Source organism: Tetrao urogallus (assembly GCF_951394365.1).
Source record: "Tetrao urogallus genome assembly, chromosome: 4".
Lineage (NCBI taxonomy): Eukaryota > Metazoa > Chordata > Aves > Galliformes > Phasianidae > Tetrao > Tetrao urogallus.
This window is the reverse complement of record NC_136817.1, coordinates 58,494,770-58,515,498: the sequence shown is the minus strand read 5'-3', so window position 1 is coordinate 58,515,498 and position 20,729 is coordinate 58,494,770. Positions and strand designations below refer to the sequence as shown.

Genomic DNA, 20,729 nt, shown 5'->3' with positions numbered 1-20,729 from the left:
GGCTTCATCATAAAGCTAAATGGTGTTCTTCCTCATGGGTGATGAATCTGGAAATAGTGTTTCCATTAGGAGAATTTCCAAACATTTTTCAGTGGAACAGCATTATTTTAGCACTGATCAAAAAATGAAAACATATATTATGATTTCCCGTAAGAATACTTCAGCAAAATAGGTTCTGAACATTAACTTAGAAGAGTAATGCACTGACCAGGATACTTACAGCAATTCATTTCTTATACATTCCTGTTTTCAGCATTACAGTGAACATAATGGAAGAAGCTCTTGACATATTACAGTGCCACTAAAGATTTTTCCACCTGTTAACATGGTACTTCTATTGCAAATTGCACATTGCTATTGCAAGCCTTGTATACCAATGATCTGCTTAATGAAACTAGACAAAGCCTATATGACAGAATTTTATATGCACCAAAACACTTATATCTGTGCATTTTACTCATTTTCTTCCATAATTAGTGCAGTTACACATAGATTCAATGCCACTTGATGGCAAGCATCCAGAGTCTCAACCAAATAGACTATTGCATATGAAATTGGAATGATAGAACAGAAATAATATTCTTGCTGTACCAGCTAGAGATTTTCAAATATATATTTACATTTGCATGAGTATCAATATGCTTTCCTTTCAAAATATTAAATGCACATATTGACTGCAGTTACAAAAAAATACCGATTAGCAAGAGTTATTTGTTTCAGCACAAAAGTCTAAACACAGAAAATGTGAAAACTGAAGGAAATACAGAGATCCTAATTTTGTCTCTATGCAGTACCTAACTGGAACTTGATCCTAGTTATATACATGATTTATGAAATAAGACTGTTGAGAGAATAAATGCCTAGTACAGGACAGGGAGACTTATTAGATTGGTAAACTGCCTCTAGAAGCAATGGAAATTGCATCCCTCAAGGCAGGGAAGAGAAAGGAACTCCAAGTTCTCTGCTCATCTCTTAGCACAGGCTCAAGGCACAGTTCCATGTGTTCAGTCCCAGCTGGCAGCTCCACAAAAACTGTGGGGTTTCCAGCTCCACAACTCAAGAGGCAGCTGAATGCCTTCCCAATAGGAAGGCTTGAAATCCTGGAAAGCCTGATTAGGGCAAGACCTGCCAGATCTTCCAGCCACTGTGAGATAAGGAATCTTCAAGATGAGATGTTTTGACAGAACAGGCAAGCATTTTGCAACAATGTTCTGTTTTGCTAAAAGATGTCTGTGTAGCTCTAGATCAGATCAAGCCAAACAGCTTTTGACCACAAGGCAAGGACTGATATAACCTAATAGGGCTGGAAAACAGAATAATAGCTCAATGACAGGCTTCAGTGTGTGCAGTTCAACTGGGAGAAGACAATTCTGGAGGACAGCTATGTGGGAGAGGAAAAGGAAGTGAGACAAACCTCCTGGAGGAAAGCCGCTGGCAAAGAAACCCAATATTCTTCAGAAAGACAGCAAAAGGATGTTAGCCTGCACCCAAGCCTTAGCTGCCAAAAAACTAAAAACTCAAAAAGATGCACCTGAAAGATATACTACAGGAGATCTGCTGGTGAGGCACCCAGCACAACCAGCAAGTGCTTTCTGTCCCTGTGAGCCTATAGATAGAACATATTGATTTTTACAGAGATTCTGTGTGGCTGCCAGATTATTTTAAGTTGCACATTCTACTTAAAATTGTTGCACGTTCTACTTGGTGGAACAATATACTCCTCCTTCCCAATAAAGGTGTTACATTTTCAGGCAGGACAACTGCCTTGCTAGCTAATCCTGATTAGAGAGCTGGGAGCAGAATGTGTGATAGAGATGGGCTGACGCACATCGTCATGCCACAGTCTCTCTTAAATGTCCCCAGCTCTCCACAGGAGAACTGCTGATCTACTACAGACTTAAGGAAAACAGGCACTTGGATTGTATAAAACAGTACAGTTGGTTAACAACGTTAATTTGTACCATCTGAAGAGCTGGAGCTCTTCTGTTTGGATTAAAGGCCACTTGAACAAAGGATGTTTAAAGCTTCATCAGTCTAAGACAAACCAGCAGTGCAAACCGTAGAACCAAATTAGAAAACATAAAAAATACAGAATCTGGCAAAAACTAATAATATAGTAACAAGTACCTCACAGTTATTAACATTCTTGCTTGTAATATAATGCTGTGTGGAAAAGGCTTTTGCATTTAATAAGTAATGTTTGGTTTAGCATCTATAAATCTGCTATTCCAACAGCCTATAGAAAATCAGTCTGGCAGGCATTTGGGTCTTTGCTGGTGCAAGGTAAACCACATCACTTTCGATCAATTAAAGTAACAAAGCAACCAAGTACAACACAAAAACATACTGATATACTCTGCTGCAACATCACTGGTTTAAAAAAAAATCTCAGATCTCAATTATTGACACTAACATGTATGACATACAACAGTAAGGCCATTGACAAACGACATAATATTTCTTCTCTGTTCAGTTCAGTAATTATTTTTAATTCATGTAATTTCAGTGCAAATGACCTAAGTATTCCCTTATCTGAACCATCTGATAATTTCTTCTTCTTCAGTGAAGTTCTTCCCCTCTTGAATAATAATTAATGCATTTTCTCTTAATTTTTTAGTTCTGTAAGGCACTGTTCTTAAGCAGAATTTTATGAGCACCCATTTACTGACTGAATCATTTTTATCTCAAAAAACTGTATAATGAAGGCAAAATGCATACTACATAATTGAAGAGCCCAAGTAAATTCAGTCTTTTTAAGACAGTTTCTTCTACTTGAGTTATATCTTCTTTCAAATGCAGCTCTGCTCTTGGAAGCCCAAGTACTAATTTTTCATAGCTTTTCCTTTTCCCTATTTCCCAAATGCTATGAACTCAGCCAGTTTTAACAGTATGATCTTTTAATGAAACCTAGATCTGAGAACCAAGAGCAGAATGCAGTTTTTTACACTGATCTCTACCTCATTTAAGCCTAACACTCACCTTTGAGTCTGCTTGCTCTTCCAGCACAAAATGTCCACTATCTGTTATTAGTTCATTCATAAATGTTTCAGTTATATGCAAGTCATCACACCTTGTTTCCATTATACTTAGCTATTTTTACCTGGTGTGCCTTACCACTGCATTCAACTTCATAAGTCCCAATACCACTCCTATGGCCATCTTCCTCATCAGTCAGTCAATTTTATCACCTCTTTTTAGCACAGTCCATTCAATCCAGCTTTGTCACAGCATCAAAACTTAATTTCTGCATTTTGCTTTTCACAGATTTGCTCATGATTGATTATCTACTCCATTTTACGCTCATCCCTTACCCACATTATTTCTAATAACTGTTTAGTCCTAAATGAAGTCTCCAGTCTGCAAAGATGAACTGTATTTGAAACTGATGCAGAGCAACACATCTTGGAAAATCTCCCACCAATTTAAACAAGTACCTGGTGAAAATTAAAACAAAGCAATCTATAAATAATGCAACCCAGAACTATGCAAGTCCAAGTAGACACCAAAACTCAGTGCTTTGTCATATGGTCATTTACCAAAATGATTAAACTAGACAATTTCTCTACTATTCTGGTTTATTAGATTCCGGTCTTCCTAATCTGAAGACTTCTGAATATGCTCAATACAAGCCATTTTTCACTGCATATTATTGCACCATGGTGAGAAAGACTGTAAAATCAGTCATGAAGCCCTATCTGGCTGTACTGACCCAAGTGCACCTCATTTTCAACACTGAGTAGAGCATCTTTACACATTTTTTCCTGCTCCTTTTGTGGGTTTATATTTTAGCGTTATCTGAAGATACCTCTTTCATATCAATTATTTGTTGTTACTTTGGTCTTGAGCACTTTGAACAAATTGATGTTCCTGTTCTACTGGAAAAGCTTTAGAGACTGAATGAAAAGTAGTGAGTGATAACACACATGAAAACAGGCTAGATGATCATATAGTCTTCTTGATCTTAATTTCTATTAAGCAGTAGTTGATGGGTTTTGTTTGTTTGTTTGTTTCTTGTTTTTGTAGAGCCAATCTTTGCTTTTTTATTGTAATAGAACTGACAGTCCAGACATGAGCCATTCTGCCAACTGATGCACAAATCCAAAGAATATATATATTTTTTAGTGTTTTGCTTATACTTTTATTTTGCTTAGGGTCATTTTTGCACATATATATATTGGTTTTCTTGTGTTATTTTTTTTTCATGATGTGAAAGCCTAGAACTTAGTGCAGTATTTATCATGAAATACTTGGAAAATGAAGATCAACATTACATTTCCACTGCAGTACTAGCAACATTTCTTTTTTCTTCACCATAATAATTCTCCATAACTATTAAAAAAAATACAATTCAAAAATACACTCAACTTTTAGCTGCCTGTAAATAGTCTTTTGAACATTTGTTGTATTTTCAGACACATTTATCATATCAGAATCTTAATTATAGCCTGACTTCCTATTCTTCTGTTTGAACATGAAGAAAAAAAATTCTTTATTGAGCTATGACTAAGAGTCTTTATGATATTATTCATTCTATAATTATTCTCAGTATCATTAAAATGATAATCAGATCCTGATTAAAATTACTTCTGTTAATATAAATTTATTTTTTAAAAATGATCTTTAGAAAAGGAGTTTTTACTTTAAGGAGTGTAGAGAACTGTCATGTTTTTGTTCACTGTAGGGACACTAGTATCAAGGAAATGCCTGAAATAAAGCCTCATAAGTGTCCTAGGTACAGGACAAAAAAGACAAAAGCCCGTCAAGTCGAGGCTTTTGGCTTCTGTAATAATCTACTGGGGGAGGGGGGGGGGGGAAAGAGACATCAGGTATGATTTCTCTGTGATGAATTCAAGATAATGGCCCATTAGCACAAAATGCTGCTTGTTATGAGCCTGTGCAAGCTAAAACAAACTCAAAAACTCAGTATGGCATGTCAGGCTTTTCTCACTAAATGTTTTAACAAACAGATTAATCATAATAGCAGTACACAATTATGTCACTGCAAAGCTGTGTTCCTCCTGAAGGATCCCAAGAGTTAGAATGCTGTACGTGATCAGAGAAGTTGGGGCAGAAGAGTCTCTCCTTGTCCCTCCTGTTTAAGATGAGTAACAGACTGTTTTCACTGTTTATATTTTCTGAGAAATTTTGGAGTCTTTAGAATGTGGTGTCTCAGACACCACCAATTAAATAATTCAGCTGTTGCTGCGGCTGCTACTGTTTCTGACTGTAGAAAGTTTATGAAGAGTAGTAGACATGTAGTTACTGTGCCCAGTAGCAAATAGCATTATCTGTTTTCAACCATACAGAAAGTCAAATGAATAGAGCCTAAAGATGTCTTTTCTTTACAAGTATTGACTCGAAAAATGACAGTAACAGTTTTGTTGCAGTGAGAGATTTGAAGCTGTCTGATGAAGTGGAATCGTTCAGAAAGAAGAGAGTCTTAAAAGCTGAAAAGATCTGGACAAAACCTTCACCTTTTTCAGCCAGTGCCTCACATTGCTAGTCTAATGTGAGGCCAGCTAATAGCCCTAGAACACTTCAAACTCTACTTTTGAAATTATGCAGCAGTTGACTATAGCTTTATGACACTAATATTAGTGGTAATACAGGTGAACAGCAGAACTACACAGGCAATCTCAACTGCTGTACCACTTGGACTGCAGGATGAGACCAAATAAATGCAAAAAAAAATCAAGATAGTTCCAGGTGTGATAAAACAACTGAGGTATAAATAACACGTCTTTAAGACGTGATAAATGTTCACATACTTCTTTGTACTGCTGAAGCAGTACATCATATTATCAATGATATCTATACTTTTTGTATTCAGGGTAAATAATAACCTTCTTATGTTTAACAAGTTGAGTTTAAGCCCTACAAAGCAAATCAGTGTCTAGCTCCTAAAGATGTGGATCCAGATTCACCCTTGTCCCCAAGAAAACTCCCAACAAGCAGATTGCCAGAAGCTGTGTTGGATGCATTCCAACAGAGAAAGAAGAGAAAGAAGAGACTTCTTATGTTTCCCTCAAAGCATCTACAGCTGGCATTACAAGGCAGCAATTCACATAAGGCTGTGGTCTAACACTGTGTAGCAGTTTATGTGTTCATATGAGCCCCAACATTTACTTGTATACATAAATTAGAGTATGATTTATTTTTTTTCAACAGAATGGAAGAACATCAGCAGAACTAAAAGTTTTCTTTCATCCAGACCTTCATTAAACCTTCCCAAACCTCAAACCTTAGGCTTGAATTCCCCTTGCAGGGGAAGCAAGGGGATGAATAATGCAGTACATTTAGCGCTAGCTTTGACAAATACTTAGCAGACAGTTTGGTGACTGGACAGGAAACACCTCCCAGTTGTCAAAGCCAAGATAGCTGTTTTCAGCACAACTGAATGTTCCCCACAAAAGTGGAGTTTCCGATGCAGGATAGATAGATAGCATCTGGAGATTCCAAAGAAAAAGCTGCTTGCTTTTTCAAGCACGTACTATCAAGCTATGTTTGATATAATCCTTGATCATGCATTTGACCTTCCGAACTATTTTTTCCCCTGAAAGATTCCCACTGCTGTAACCTTCAGTATTTTGGTCTGGCTACTAAGACCCACTGTCTGATCTGTAGAGCAACTTCTCATTGTTATACAAAACTCGTGAACATTTGCATTTAAATGTTGGCCATGGAGCTTAGCAGAAAGTAGATGAAATGAACTAAGTACTTTCCTTTTGTGTGCATTGCATCTGCTCACAAGGAAAATAAAATATTTTTATTGTCTTGCAGTTACTAGTTCTAATTTATCAGTTCTACATGTGCTGTTCTACATATTTATTAGTTTTCACTTTTGTAAATATAAATATTTTATACTTAATTCACAGAAGAAAAAGGCTTTTTGATTAAATACCTATATAGCTTGTAAATCATGAATTTTAAAGCCTTCAGTATTTTTTACTAGGCTTTCCATTTCTACTCCCCACTAATCTGAATCATGTACATAAATTACTTACGTAACATTTGAATAAATCAGTTTTTTTTATGAAGTCCTAGAGCACATGGATGCATTTTTTCAGCAGTAAACTTCTTAAGATTTGGAGTTGTGAGCCATCAGCATGTAATTAGCTATCATTCAGGCAAACCTGATAGCTCAGGTAAAAGGAGTGCTCTCAAGTGTCAAAGTGTTCATTTTTTGAAAGCTTCAATTAAAATAATTTTTAAATCTATTGTTAAAGGGAGGAAGTTAATAAGTTTGCCTGCTGCTAAGAACTCCATGCGTCATCTCAAGCAATTCCAACAGATAGATACCTTAAGAACACTAGAGGATCATTTTACTTCAGAACTTCCACTAATTGTAAAGATTTAAATTACTTATGTAATAGAACTGTTAAAAAATACACGCTTACTTTACACTGATCTCTATAGGAAGAAGTATTCAAGCAAAACAAATATCCCAAATATGTGTTGAAAGACACTGTCTTTAATATAATCAAGGGACACGTAATTTTACCCTCTCCAAAATTCAGTGGTGATGCAACCATGCTGACAGCAATTCTGTTATATCTTTTCCTTAACAGCTCAAAAACTCTGTTTGCTGAAAGGCAACAAAAAGACAAGTTATTACGTGAAGCCCTTCAACTTCTCATTCTTTTATCCCCTTGATTTACTAGCAGTAAGTTGAAAATTCTCCTTCCTCATGTGTAGGCAGTAGCTTTTTCCATTGCTAAATGGAGAAGGATTGGTAAATCAGATCTCCTGTTGCTGTGTTTCACAGCCCACATAAATTAAAGAAATGGCACTCTGCATTAATATGGCAGGCTCTGATTGCTGGCAGCTGGGTGGCTGAAATGGCACCCATAGGGCAACTTGTGTTGGATGGATGGCTGTCTGCTGCAATGGAGAGGCACAATGGGGCAGGGGATGGGGCCAGAGATCCCTCAGAAAATCTTCAACTGAGACAATTTAAGGTACATGTTACACTGTACTTATATATCTCTGGGTCAGAGATGAGTTATCCCTGAATGCAATTGCAGCTCATGTTCAGGACATTTAGCTTCTCTTAGGGAAGCATTTAAAATCTACTGTTGTGTCCCCAGAGGCTTTATAATTGTTAACAAACCAGAACTTATTAAATAACCAGGAAAACTAAAGGTTATTTTTGCGCACCTGATGCAGGAACTATTCAACTTTATCAAAGGATGCTTACCTGCTGGAATGACTGCAAAGGCTTATAGTTACAGAATAAGAGATCCTTTGAGAATTAACCTAAACTTTCAAATCTATCATTTTTTAATTAGATATACAACAACACTGATTTTTTTGCTTCTTTTTAACACAATATATTTTTCTAGTAAAAAAGAATGTTCTTCCACTTGAGCAAACTCCAAACACTTTCCTGAACTGTACTGAAAGAATGGCTCTGTGGGACACCATGAGCATTAGAAAGTCTTACATCCCAATCTAAGTGGAGAAGCTAGAGAAATCACACAGAGCTTCAGCGAATGCCTATTTCAGGTGATAATAATGACAATTTATTTCAGTACTTTTATGTCTACATGCGTGCTATCACACCTTTCTTTCTGTTTCACATCTGAGATTTTTTTTCTTCTCTGATGACATTTCAGACTGAACAAACCCATGGCTTTCACAGTGACCCTTCTATCACAACTGCTCTGCTGTCACTACAGCTGTATGCTGGCATTCAGAATAAGAGCACAGACTGTTTTAAACTTTAAATACCAAAATGTCTTTGATACACCTCAGGGCACAGCATTTATTTCCTCCAAGTTCTCTTTTGTTTACTCTGTAATGTCTGTTTAACATATACTGAATATACCATTACCATGTTTCCACTATATCCATACTCAGCTGTGTTAGGAAAGATTACTTGCAGTCAATAAACCATGACAAGTTTATATTATAAAGACAAAACCCTCAAAACAAAGACAAAAATTGAATGAAACATTTTTCTAAAACGGTCTGGTTTGTTATTGTTTCTTATCCATGCCTGAAAATGCAATCAGTATTAAAAGCAACAAATGGAAGATCTCACAGCCATAATATTTTTTTTTCTTCAAATTGCATCAAAGAGTGATTTTTATTTCCATTTTCTGTGATGAGTTTGTGCCTGGAAACATACTGCTGATATGATATTGCCATCCTTATTCATACTGAATAGGAACTAGTTTTGAAAATAGGAATAGATGCAAACTGACACTGATTCACTTCTCATCCTATTCATGCTAAATTCAACCTAAATACAACCAAGCTCAGGATTTCTTCTCAAGAGGAGTGTTACTCACTCGCAGAAATACCTAAATGATTTATGGCCAGATAAACACTTCTGAGGTGTTACAGAATATAAAACAATAACGTTGGATGTACTATTGTTGTAAGTTAAATTTAAGTCATGGGCTACATGCTACATGTAATGACAGCTAGAAAATCCTCTCTAAGAACATGTTTGTCTTTTCAGGCACATGAACTTTATGACAAATGGAAGCAAAGATTGTACAAAATATTTAGATCCAGCATCTCACTTGGAGACGAAGGGAGAACACAGGACTTGGACATAAGGGAGGACAGAATTAGACTGAATCTGGGTCAAATCCCATACTCAGCTCTTTCAGGCAGTATTTCATACAGTCCTTTCATAAATTTATAAGAGTTGTTTGCTTAGTTTCTCCTTTCACTGTTTCCACTGAGAAGCTAATATGGAACTGAACTCCAGTGATTAGGAGCTGACTTCCAATTTTGACTCTGAATTCATTCCAGGCTACCTAGCACCTAGACTTGGGATTTGTTGTCATTTTCTGCAGCAACATTTGCTGTCAACTTGTTCCCTGTTCTCAGTGTTATTTTCCCTTTTGAACATGTATTTAGAAACAGAAAACATACCCTCAACCTTCTCTTTTGTTAGGCATTAAGAAGATGCTCTGCAATTTTTCTCATAAAACTCTACTTCACCTTGACAGCAGCCCTTCTTTGCAGCCTTCCTGTGCAAACTGCTGAATGAGCACTGTTGTATTCTAACAGTCTGCTCTAAGCCTTCATCACAACAATGATGATGTCACACTTGTCAGTACAGTGAGTATTTTTCACATTGCAGTACAGAGAGATTATATGTAGCAATATGATGCATTAGGTCTCTAGGAAAAGACGTAAAAGAACATGCATATACTATGTTAATATAATACTGCCTTTCAAACGACTTACATATAAAATAGGATCTGTTACAGAGAAGCTTTCCATGTGACATTTAGAGATATCATTCTTATGGACGTTTTCAGGTATCCTTAAATCTGCTCCTTACTTTCTAAGTCTCTTTTTCACTCTAACTGCCTACACTTATGCATCATCTGTTACAAGAAATGAAGATGATGAAGTGAGACTTCAACCATAGCAGTATACTTGAAGGGCTACCAAACCAACATAAATTTCCTGAACAAAGATAGCTTGAGCAATGGATATAAAAAAGACTATTCAAATATAGGAACCTTCCCCTAGTGCTTGTGGTAATAAAGCTGATTTTTTCCCTTGGAGAGCACTCCAAGGAACTCTTGAGGAACGTCCCAAGGAAGAAAAGATGTTACTGCACACAGGTGACTAACTTCCCCGTGAGCTGGATGTCAAAGGAAGAGCAACACAAACACCTTTTTACAGGTCTTACTGGAACAATATTGTCTTGGGTTATTTATACCTATTACCAAAGGTTAAAATAAATCCAGTGTTTCAGTTTACTGTGCTTCCAATATCACTGAACTTGCAAAGGTTTGATATGAAAGAGCCGATACTTCCTCAGTTTCTGAAAGAATGTTATAACGGAAGGATTGCACCAAAGCTAGCAATATTTTTAAACAATCCACCTCCCACTCTTTTCTTTAGTTTTTGAAGATGGGTCTTAAGACCAACATCTCAGTGCAGCACTACCTCCTCCATTTCTCCAAACTGGAACGGAGGATGCCACACTTAAAACAGTATTCTAAAGAAAAAAATATTAATAAATCTCTTCATACAAAGATGCATGGAAATGCTTAACACCAAAGTTCTTATAGTTTGTTATGCTTATTTCTATTAGGAAAGTTGCCTGGAAGTCCACGCCAGCATTGCTGTAACCCTCAATTAATCCGTTGGTTTTCTTTTGCACCACATGTCCCACCATCTGGGGTGAATCTCTTGACACATGGCACAAGAGTCATTCTCTGCTTCAGAGAATGAATATTTAAGCATTAAAAACAAGCAGTGAAAGATCCTTACCCCAGCTTACCTGACAACCTCCCTGACAGGTGGTGCTACACATCTGCAGGAAACTGTCTGAATTGGACGCATCCTGGGACACTCCATTTGTGGTTGTTTGTTTGGGTTTATTTTGTAGGGTTTCTTGCCTTTTTTTTTCTAACTACTTGGCTAGCAGGTAAAAGGGCTCAATTTTTAGCATTATATAAAATTCAAATTCCCCCTGCATGCATAACCATATAAATATTCAATTCACAAAATAAATTCAGCAAAATAAAAAATCATTTTCTTGCACAACTGTTGCAAAGGCACAGTGGGTGGATTGGGAATTCACCAAAACAGATACAAATAAGAAGAACCTACACTTGTCCTGTTTGACTCAGATTTTAGTGTGGGTCTTCTGAAAGTTACATAGATTCTGCAGGTGTAGTTCAACATGTTAATTCTGTATCTGTGAAGAAGCAGCTGCTAATTAAGAACACGAGGATAACTGGTTTTAGCATTTTCAGTTCCTTAATCACTCGAACACAAGGTCAAAGAAGGAAGATGCTTTGCACATACCTAAACTAATCTATCACTAACTAAATTTCCAACAAGTTACATGCTGTTTACTCAGTCAAAATATTTCTAATCAGTGCATTTGTTCATGACATTGAACCTGAACAAGGGCATGAATGCTTTGAATGCATACTCTTATTAAATTTCTTTGAATTATGTTTTTAATTTTTCTTTATTTGTTTTTACTTGTTATCTACTTAGGATTCATAGATTTAGGTTAGATATAAGGAAAAAGTCTTTTACAGTGAGGGTGGTGAGGCACTGGAGCAGGTTGCCCCGTGATGTGGTTGATGCCCTGTCCCTGGAGACTTTCAAGGTGAGGCTGGATCAGGCCCTTGATAATCTGATCTATCTGTAGTTTCCCTGTTCATTGCAGAGAAGCTGGATAAGACAGCCGTCAGAGGTCCCTTCCGACTCTAAGGATTCTATGATCCTATGATCAGTCCCTTTCTGTTTACTCTTTATTGGATGACACTTCCTCAAATGAAACATATATTTCTGGCAGGTTGAATGCATGGCCAAGAAAAACATTTCCATGAAGCTTCCACATTTTGAGATGAAAACTGTAAAACTACTTACCAATTTTGTCCACAAAACCAAAAATAATACTGGAAAGCAATATGTTTCTCTTTAATCAAGTGCCTTCACTTGTGTACAATTAACCAAATGTCTGAAAAAGCACAGTTCCCTAATTTGTAGAGCTAAGCAACTTTTGCAGGTTTTTTTTTTTTTCTCTTTCAGATCATAGATAGTCTATTTTGAACACAAGAGCCCCTTTAATTTTTGAGCAAATACATGAAAGATTGCCTTCTGTTAATCATCTTCTGATAAAAATGATGAAATACAAAATCTCTCTCGTGCCTGAACGTACCTGCTGTTAGCATTAATGCTTTACTGCTAAGCAATAAGCCTAGAGAACATCTGTAAGCTGAAAACTTGAGTTCAGAAAATTGAAACAAATAAAAAATGCAGTTTATAGTAACAGTTGATTCTAGCTGTAAGGAGCAGATGGTACTCATCCATATGCTATTCTGAAAGTAGAAGACCACACAATATATAAGCTATTAAGCAAGTATCAGATGTTCTAACAAGAGAGAAAATACTGTATTTGAAAGGCAATTTTATTATCCAGAAAGTTCTAGGAGTGTTTTCTGAGCTCAGTTCTCTACATTATTTACTTTTTTCAGATGCGATAATTCTTCCAACTACCAATATTGTACAGTTATACAGTCAATAACTTGACTGTAAAAAGAATTCACCCTTGATGAGGATCTGTATCTGCAGAATCGTTACAAACCATATGGGAGTTAATCTGAAGAATGCTGAAACACCCTAAATAACTACAGATAGATTTCGTAAGACACTAAGCATGAACAATACCATGATAATATTACCTGTTTAACCAGTACAAACAAAGGATGCTCAGCCTTCTACAAAAGGCTAAAATATTAAAAATTTGCAACTTAATAAATAAAAATATATTAATTTTCTGGTGAAAAAAAACTTACTGAGCAAAAAGGTGGAAATTTTATTTCTGAGTCTTAGTCTTGTTTCATTAAACATACCAAAGTACTACAGAAGAATATCAGATATTTTATTTTAAATTTTCTTGCAAAGGTGTTGTCTTAAAATATTATTGAGAGGAAAGAGTACGAAAAAGGTATTTCATCTGGAAAAGATTGAAAGTCTACTAGACCACAAGAAACCTGAGGAGGAAGAAAGGTCATTTGTTCCATTGCTTCCAATGGAAGACCTAGAGGGCATCACACAAAGCCTTTATTACAACAACATATAAGAATGTCTTGATGTGCAAGTTCTAAAAATTGGTTTGTAGTGTGGAACAAATTGCAGTTTGTTTCAACAGTTTTCTAGGAGGAACAAAAGAAGGTGCTTCAAGTAGCTGCACTTAATTTATTTAAGCAACTTAAAACTCTGAAAGGGAAGTATCCAAGAAATTTGAAGTCAATATTTGATTTCCATTAGGTATTGAAACAGCAAGAGCAGCTTTGTTCTACAGAATTCTTCTTTTTAAAAAGCTCTCAGTCTAAAAATCACGCACCAGTTATACAAGAGGTCTAGCTGAACCTGGGATTTTAATAGAGTAGGAAAAGGGGATTGCAAGATTGCTTCTACTCTTTGCCTTATGAGAAGAGTTGGAGGTAAGGAAGGAGGAAGCATTACTTTGCCCCTACAGTGGGAGCATTAATGATCAAGAAGAGGAAGATTGTGCATTCCTAGTTAAGCCTGTTAGGCACCTTCCCTTTCCCAGCCAGCTATCATATGCAGAGGAATAAACAGAGAGATTAGTAGCAAACCATTTTCCCAGAAATATTTCAGTATTTTCCATATTTTCTTCTAATGTAGCATAATTTTTCCTCAGTTTTTCCAAATGAGGATCCAAAATATTACAGCTATCTTTCATTAAAATTACAACAAATATCAGCAACTATTTTCTTCCCTCGAATAAACCATAATCAATTAATTAGATAACTTCAGGGGTGAAGATGTACAAGAAGTTGATTAATGTTTAATGTCACATTCTTTATAAGGAAGAGACACAACTGTTCAAGAAAACAAGATTTCAGAGGAACAGAAGTCTTTCAGGTTTACAGCAGAAGATGCAAAAAAAGTTGTATGAACAGGGGTGTTTTAATCCCTTTTTGTAGAGAACAGTCTGTAAGGGAGAATTTGAAAATGTAATCATATTTTGACATTCTGTGAACTGAATTTGGATTAAATTCTTCTTCTATCTATCTGTCTGCAAAATACTTCTGTTAACATTTCATTATTTGTTAATTGCAGGATCCAAATCTGATCAAGTAACTGAATTCCAGAGCAACATCATATAAGGCAGTATTACACTTAGATAATAATGATCATGCTCTGTGTAAGTTTTTTAATCTTCTATCCAGTAAAAAATGCTCCTGCTGAGACTTGTGTCTGCTGCTCTTATCCTTTCATTCTCCAATTCTGAGAACGGTTTGGTTTTATTACTCTTTTATTCCTTAAACATGTTCTTTTTAAGGAAGACAAAGTACAAATATTACTGCCTGGGAACACTGGATTGTCTAAATTGGTATCCAACCCTTTTATGAAAGCAAAATGGACTGGGGAAAAACCTTTGATAAACTCATGATAACTTATAGAAACAGTCACCTAAGGGCCTCAGATTTGAAGTGGGTATAATCACTAGAGAACTGACAAACAAAAGGCAGCTCCATCATCAGAACTTCTCCATCATCGTACTGAAGACGCTACATGGAAAATCCTTTGCACATCTATGGAAATCCCCTTGCACATCTGTGGAAAAGCAGAAAGGAGAGGAACTGCCTCCCCCAACCCTCCCCAGTGTCCCAGTGTCCTACTGGCACTGATCTGTTAATCAAAGCATTTTTAAATGAAACGCCTAACTTCTAGTTTGAGTGTTTTTCTATAGAAAATAGAAAAATAGAAAATAGTGGTGATAGGTAATACTCAACATTTTAATTTGGTACTGATTGCAGACTGATCATGAGATTATTTCTGATAGCTGAAAGCTAAGTACAAGTACATGTGCATGGGTTTTTACAAGAATGTTACTATCACTCTGTATTGCTATTACCTTTTCTTAATGTTTTTAGACAAGAATAAGTTACTGTTTCCAGAAAGCTATATGTAAACCTAACTACCAGTGCAAGAATACCTGGGCTTTGATATACAAATTAACACAAAAGAATATGCACATACCTGGTCCAATGCAGAATGATGCAATAATTGCAAGAATGCAAAATATACTGAGGTAAGGAAGCCAAGTCACATTATTCTGGTAGAAAAAAAGACATTAATATTAAGTGCATTGTACTCATCATCAACATTGAAACAAAACAAAACAAACAATTGATAGTGTTCTCCAGAATGCTTCCCTGTTTCGGAATTTAGACTAGGACTATTTTAGAAAATCACAGCATTTCTGTAGAATTTTATTAGATTATTTGTACTGAAGGTCTTGCTTTCTGTCACATCCCATAGAGAAATACTAGCCTATCTCCTGCACTACCGAAGTCACAATTCTTATTCTAAAGCTCAAGCCAATCCAGAAAAGAGTTTTTCCTTCTGCTACACAGATTTTGCACTTCTATTCTCCTAACATATTTTGGATGTGTAAAAGAGCAGCAATGATGATCCACAGAGCTTCTCCAGCCAAAGACTGGGCAGATGTCTAGATACAACATGCTGCCTTTGAGAAGGACAGCACTATCTGAGCCTGCACAAAGCACACGAAAAACACAGTGAAGGCATTTTTAGTCATAACCTTTTTTTGACAACAAGCAGGGTCATGTGTGCAAGCACCAGCTATTGGGACAAGAAAACAAGATATAAATGGTTCCTTAACAGACTTATAAATGAAATCATCTATTTTCCTCACAAGGCAATCTGTGTTAATTTTACTATAAAAAATATATTTCTTGATTCAGATCTCCAAACAGTGGGAACTGGAAATACCGTACATGATTCCTACTGAGATTTCAGGACACTGTTTTTAACTATCTCCATTAATGCTTGGTAAGAATACTATTATGTTAGCAGAAATTCACAGATCCCCACTCCTTTATCTATCAATTTCTTTTTCCATCAGCAAATGTGAATACTCCTTCTATTATAATTTAACTATTTTTTTCAAAGTTGCTTAAGTTACATATCATCCTGAGAGTCACTGTAAAATACATTTGCTAAACTAGGTTATTATTTATTTCAGTATTAAATAATGACTTTAATTTTCTGACAGATTTCTCTTACAGTCTGGCTTATTCCTTTATGCAGAAAACATGATTACAGCCTCCTGGGCATTAATGCAGAGCAAGTGATTTGTATACCTGCCAAAATGAGACATTCTGGAGTTCCCATCTGAACTCACAACCAAGGTCCCTTAAGGCACTGAGAAAGTGAAGGTGCAAATACAGAGGAGATACAAATTGCCCTGAGATCAACCCTGGGTCCTTTGTTCAGAGCAATTCCCAATCTCTAATCTATAACAGACCAAGACACTTCTGAAAAGAAGTGAAATAGGACTCAAATTTCAGGGATCTCCAATAGCTGAATCTCCTCATCCATCAAACGGTGTTTTAAACCATTTAGCAATTCTTAGTCAATTTACAAACCTTGCAGTAAAAGCTCTCCTCTGGAGAGCAGTCTTACTGTCATGACAGGTACGTGAGTAAAACTTTCTTGTGCTACACATACAGGTAAGTCAAATAAAACTCTACCATGTTGCTGCATGCGTCTGCTTTTCTTCGACCAAAAAGTAACATTTGAAAGTCGGATTAATGTTAAGACACAGAAACAACATCAGGCAAGGAACAGCTTGATAGAAGACCACTCAAAAACATGCTGCTCCAGACTGTCACTTCTAAATCCCAAAAGCACTCAAAAACTGAGGGAAACAGCACAATGAAAATTGAAGAATAAACAATGGAAAATGTCTTTAGATTGGTTTATCTATCCTCCTTTGACCATCTGAAATATTTAGGGACATGACTTCTAATAGCATCTGAAAACTTAGCCTTTGCAGAACATCTGCTCTTAGGTCTTCATGTTTTCAATGAAAATATCAGAAACGTAACTTGATAAAAATATTAAACGTAGAAACTTTTCACAATTGGAAAAAACAAAAAACAAAAACAAAAACATCCAAGCAGAAGAATAAGGTTAGAATACACAGTACAAAAGAAAACTTGAAGTAGATTGCTTTATAAGATAAAAATAAAACAGAACATAACATTTCCCAACTATGGGTAAAACTGTCTTCAGAGTAGTTCGTGTTGTGCCATGAAATGAATTATACAAATTGATGCAAAAGCTGGTACAGCTGATCACAGCATGTTGAAACCACCAAATTTACAGCCAAGTGAAAGACAGACATCCTTACATCAAAATGATTAAAAATGCTTATGTAAGAATACTGTTTAAAACAGACAAAAGAGAGCAACAAATACATAGGAACCGTACCTGCAAAGTCAGAGACACAGTAAGAACTGCGAAGAAGACGATCATCAACCCAAAACCCCCAATGAGAAGAGGCCTGCGTCCGAGCCGTTCAATAACTAAGCCCTGGAAAACAACAAGAGACATATGGGTTTCTTGATAAGCCACTGAAGAAATCAGAGAATGTAATGTGCTCTTCTGGTAAATATGAAGATGAAAAATACAAGCAATAGAGAATATTTTGTACATATCAGCTCTGCTGCATTCATAATTGTCTTCATAATTATGTTTACATACTCCTACCTGTTTGGAAAAACAAATCAGCATGGCATTTTTTAAGAGCTCAGAAAAAAAACAGTGAAACCACCAAAAACATTACTTGATATGGTTTTATGTATGCATTTCTCCTACTGAGCAAATGTAACCACATAGATGGAAAAATATGCAACAGGTTAATTCCACATTAGTAGTATTAGTTTGGCATATTTCAAAGTTACTACTATCCCCAATTTCTTAATAAAGAAGGCTGCACCTTAGCCATATAAATAATATGATGGTAAGGATCTCAAGCTCAATTTCATCTTACCACTCACTTTTTTAGGGGAAAACTCATTCTGCTTTGATGGAATCAGCTACAGATTTGCACCAAATTCATACAATAATGTTATTAATGTTTTTTAAACATCAAAAGGTTGAAACAAAATACATCTCAACTGTATAACAAATATTTATTAATTTCAATGGCGAATTCAGTATATCTTTCAAAATGAACTTTAATGGTTTAAAAATTATGTATTAAAATGTGTCTTCAGCATAACATATTCATAAACACAGATTAAATCATTTTTCCTTCATCTGCAATTTGTTTTTTAATTTCTGGCTTGTCTGAATTAAAAACAGAAGTTAGCCATGATGAAGTTTTAATTCGAATAGCCAGATAAAAGAAGGGAAAAGGGGTTATAGAAGAGGCATTTATTCACATTCTGAATTTAAATTTAACACCTGAAAATAAATTGCCTTTGTAAAAAGTCACAAAATCTGAATACTTTTCTGTTAAAGATGAAAACAGAGAAGAAATTTTTGAAAAGCTGCAACATGAAACTTTTTTTTGCTAGTCTGAGTCATTAGACTAATATCTATCATAACATTTTTCTAATATGCTGCTTTCACTGACAACTACTATAATTACAAATTACAAAATGAAAATGATAAAATGATTTGATGAAGCCCAATATTTCTCACTTCAAATAACTTAGAGTTAGAATTTCACAACTGTTTGTCACAGTTATGTACTGGGGACTGAAAACCCCCTTTCAGACATCTCTCAAGCAGAAGATAAATTGAGTAAATAAAATGAAATCTGGAGCAACACCCATTTATTTGTTTGTTTGTTTGCTTGCTTATTTACTGCAACAACGCAGACCACTACACTGTGAATATCTGGAAGAAACATGGTATAGGGAAGCACAGCCAATCAGGGAAAAAATTCCTCTCTCACAATACCGGCCTTAGCAGCAGCTGATAGAAAAGGCTTTAGGACTTGGCACCCCCTCACCCCATAGAGGTGGTCTTCCACACCGCAGAGCATTGTGATGCTGCAGAACGCAGTGAGCAGCCAGCCAGCTCTAGCATTATTTCCTTAAATGAGGAAATATACTCATTTTGACAGTTTCCACAGATTCTGTAATAGAATTTATTTCAGAGCAGTGTTTAAAATAGACTCCCTCTGATGTTATTAAGGCTTTACACTGCACTCACAGAGTCCAAATGTTCTGAAACCGCAACTGCTGCACTGCCAAAACCCTAGAAGATGCCAAGTATTTTCAACTGTGACTAATGAATCCATCCTGAAAATACATGTGGCCATGTATAAACGTAACCAAGAGAAAGTTTTTATAAAAATGAAGGATGTGAAATGGTCTGATGAGTTCTTCAGGAGATGGAGACTTCTGCAGTGTGTGCCGCAATGGATGATGCACAGATAATTTGGCATAAAAATGACATTCCCTTTTTCAATTATAGATTGGTGTTTGCTATTAAAAAATCTTGTTGTTACACCAGCTGGTGGAGTTTTGTATTAAAAAGGAGTGAGTGCTGAACATTTCTCTCAGAGGAAAATTGGTTCGCAGAGGATTCATGTACAAAGCAAAATGCAGAAAAAAAAAATCAAGCTCAAAGAAAAGCAAATCCCAGCAATGGAAGACTCCAAAGAGTTTTGTGCATACACTCATGACTGCATAAGTTGAAGTATTTTGGGCACATTTAGGCAAATCTAGGTGGGTCTGAGGAACTCCCAGTTTTAACTGTGTGCAGCCAAGTGCAGACAACGTTATAGCAGGCCCCATGTGCTATCTGCAGAAGAGAACAATACTTTCTAATGTATTCTAATATTTTTTTTTTCATTCAGATGTAACTTTCCCCAAGCTGAAGCCAAGCTTCTCAAGCACTCATCACGCTCAGAGTCACTGTCATTTATTTAATACAATGGCTCTTAGGAACTTGAATGTTTCAACTTCTGGGCACTTCCTACAGTTTTTGCCTCAAAGAATTTATCATTACGATTCTTGGTGGCATATCTTGTGATTTATGGAATGGACCAACTTCATCTTCTAGAGAATATTAAAAGCAATTTTTGTACTTACTCACTGGGACACTACGATGTACCCAGCTTGCTGGGAATTGTTAACTCATTTCCAAAGGTGACACTAAGTAAATCACACTGACAGCATTACAAAACCTTGGTGCACACTGACTCAGAAGCTTCTCCGTTACACATGATCAACCTGAACAATTATGGGCAGAAGCACTCTATTTTCAGTTTAAAGAAAAAAACTCTTCTACTTCTCTCAAATGCATGTCATACTTCTTGAATCAGTAGTTCTAACCCAACAAAATACACACAACCCATCAAAACACTCACAACTACTTGTGGAACAGATTCAAATGAGGCATAGCAGTCTCAACTGAAATGGGATACTAGACTG

The 20,729-nt window shown here is 36.0% G+C and overlaps 1 protein-coding gene across 1 annotated transcript in view; it reads right to left on the bottom strand.

Moving 5' to 3' along the window:
- The window catches only part of SLC2A9 (solute carrier family 2 member 9), a gene marked incomplete at both ends in the record, with an annotated part of 82,552 nt that overhangs the window by 13,254 nt on the left and 48,569 nt on the right, over nt 1–20,729 (bottom strand). Inside the window, 2 exons of the mRNA XM_079534824.1 lie at nt 15,511–15,586; nt 17,770–17,871. Coding sequence (XP_079390950.1) covers nt 15,511–15,586; nt 17,770–17,871 — 178 coding nt within the window. The remainder of the gene's footprint in view (nt 1–15,510; nt 15,587–17,769; nt 17,872–20,729) is intronic.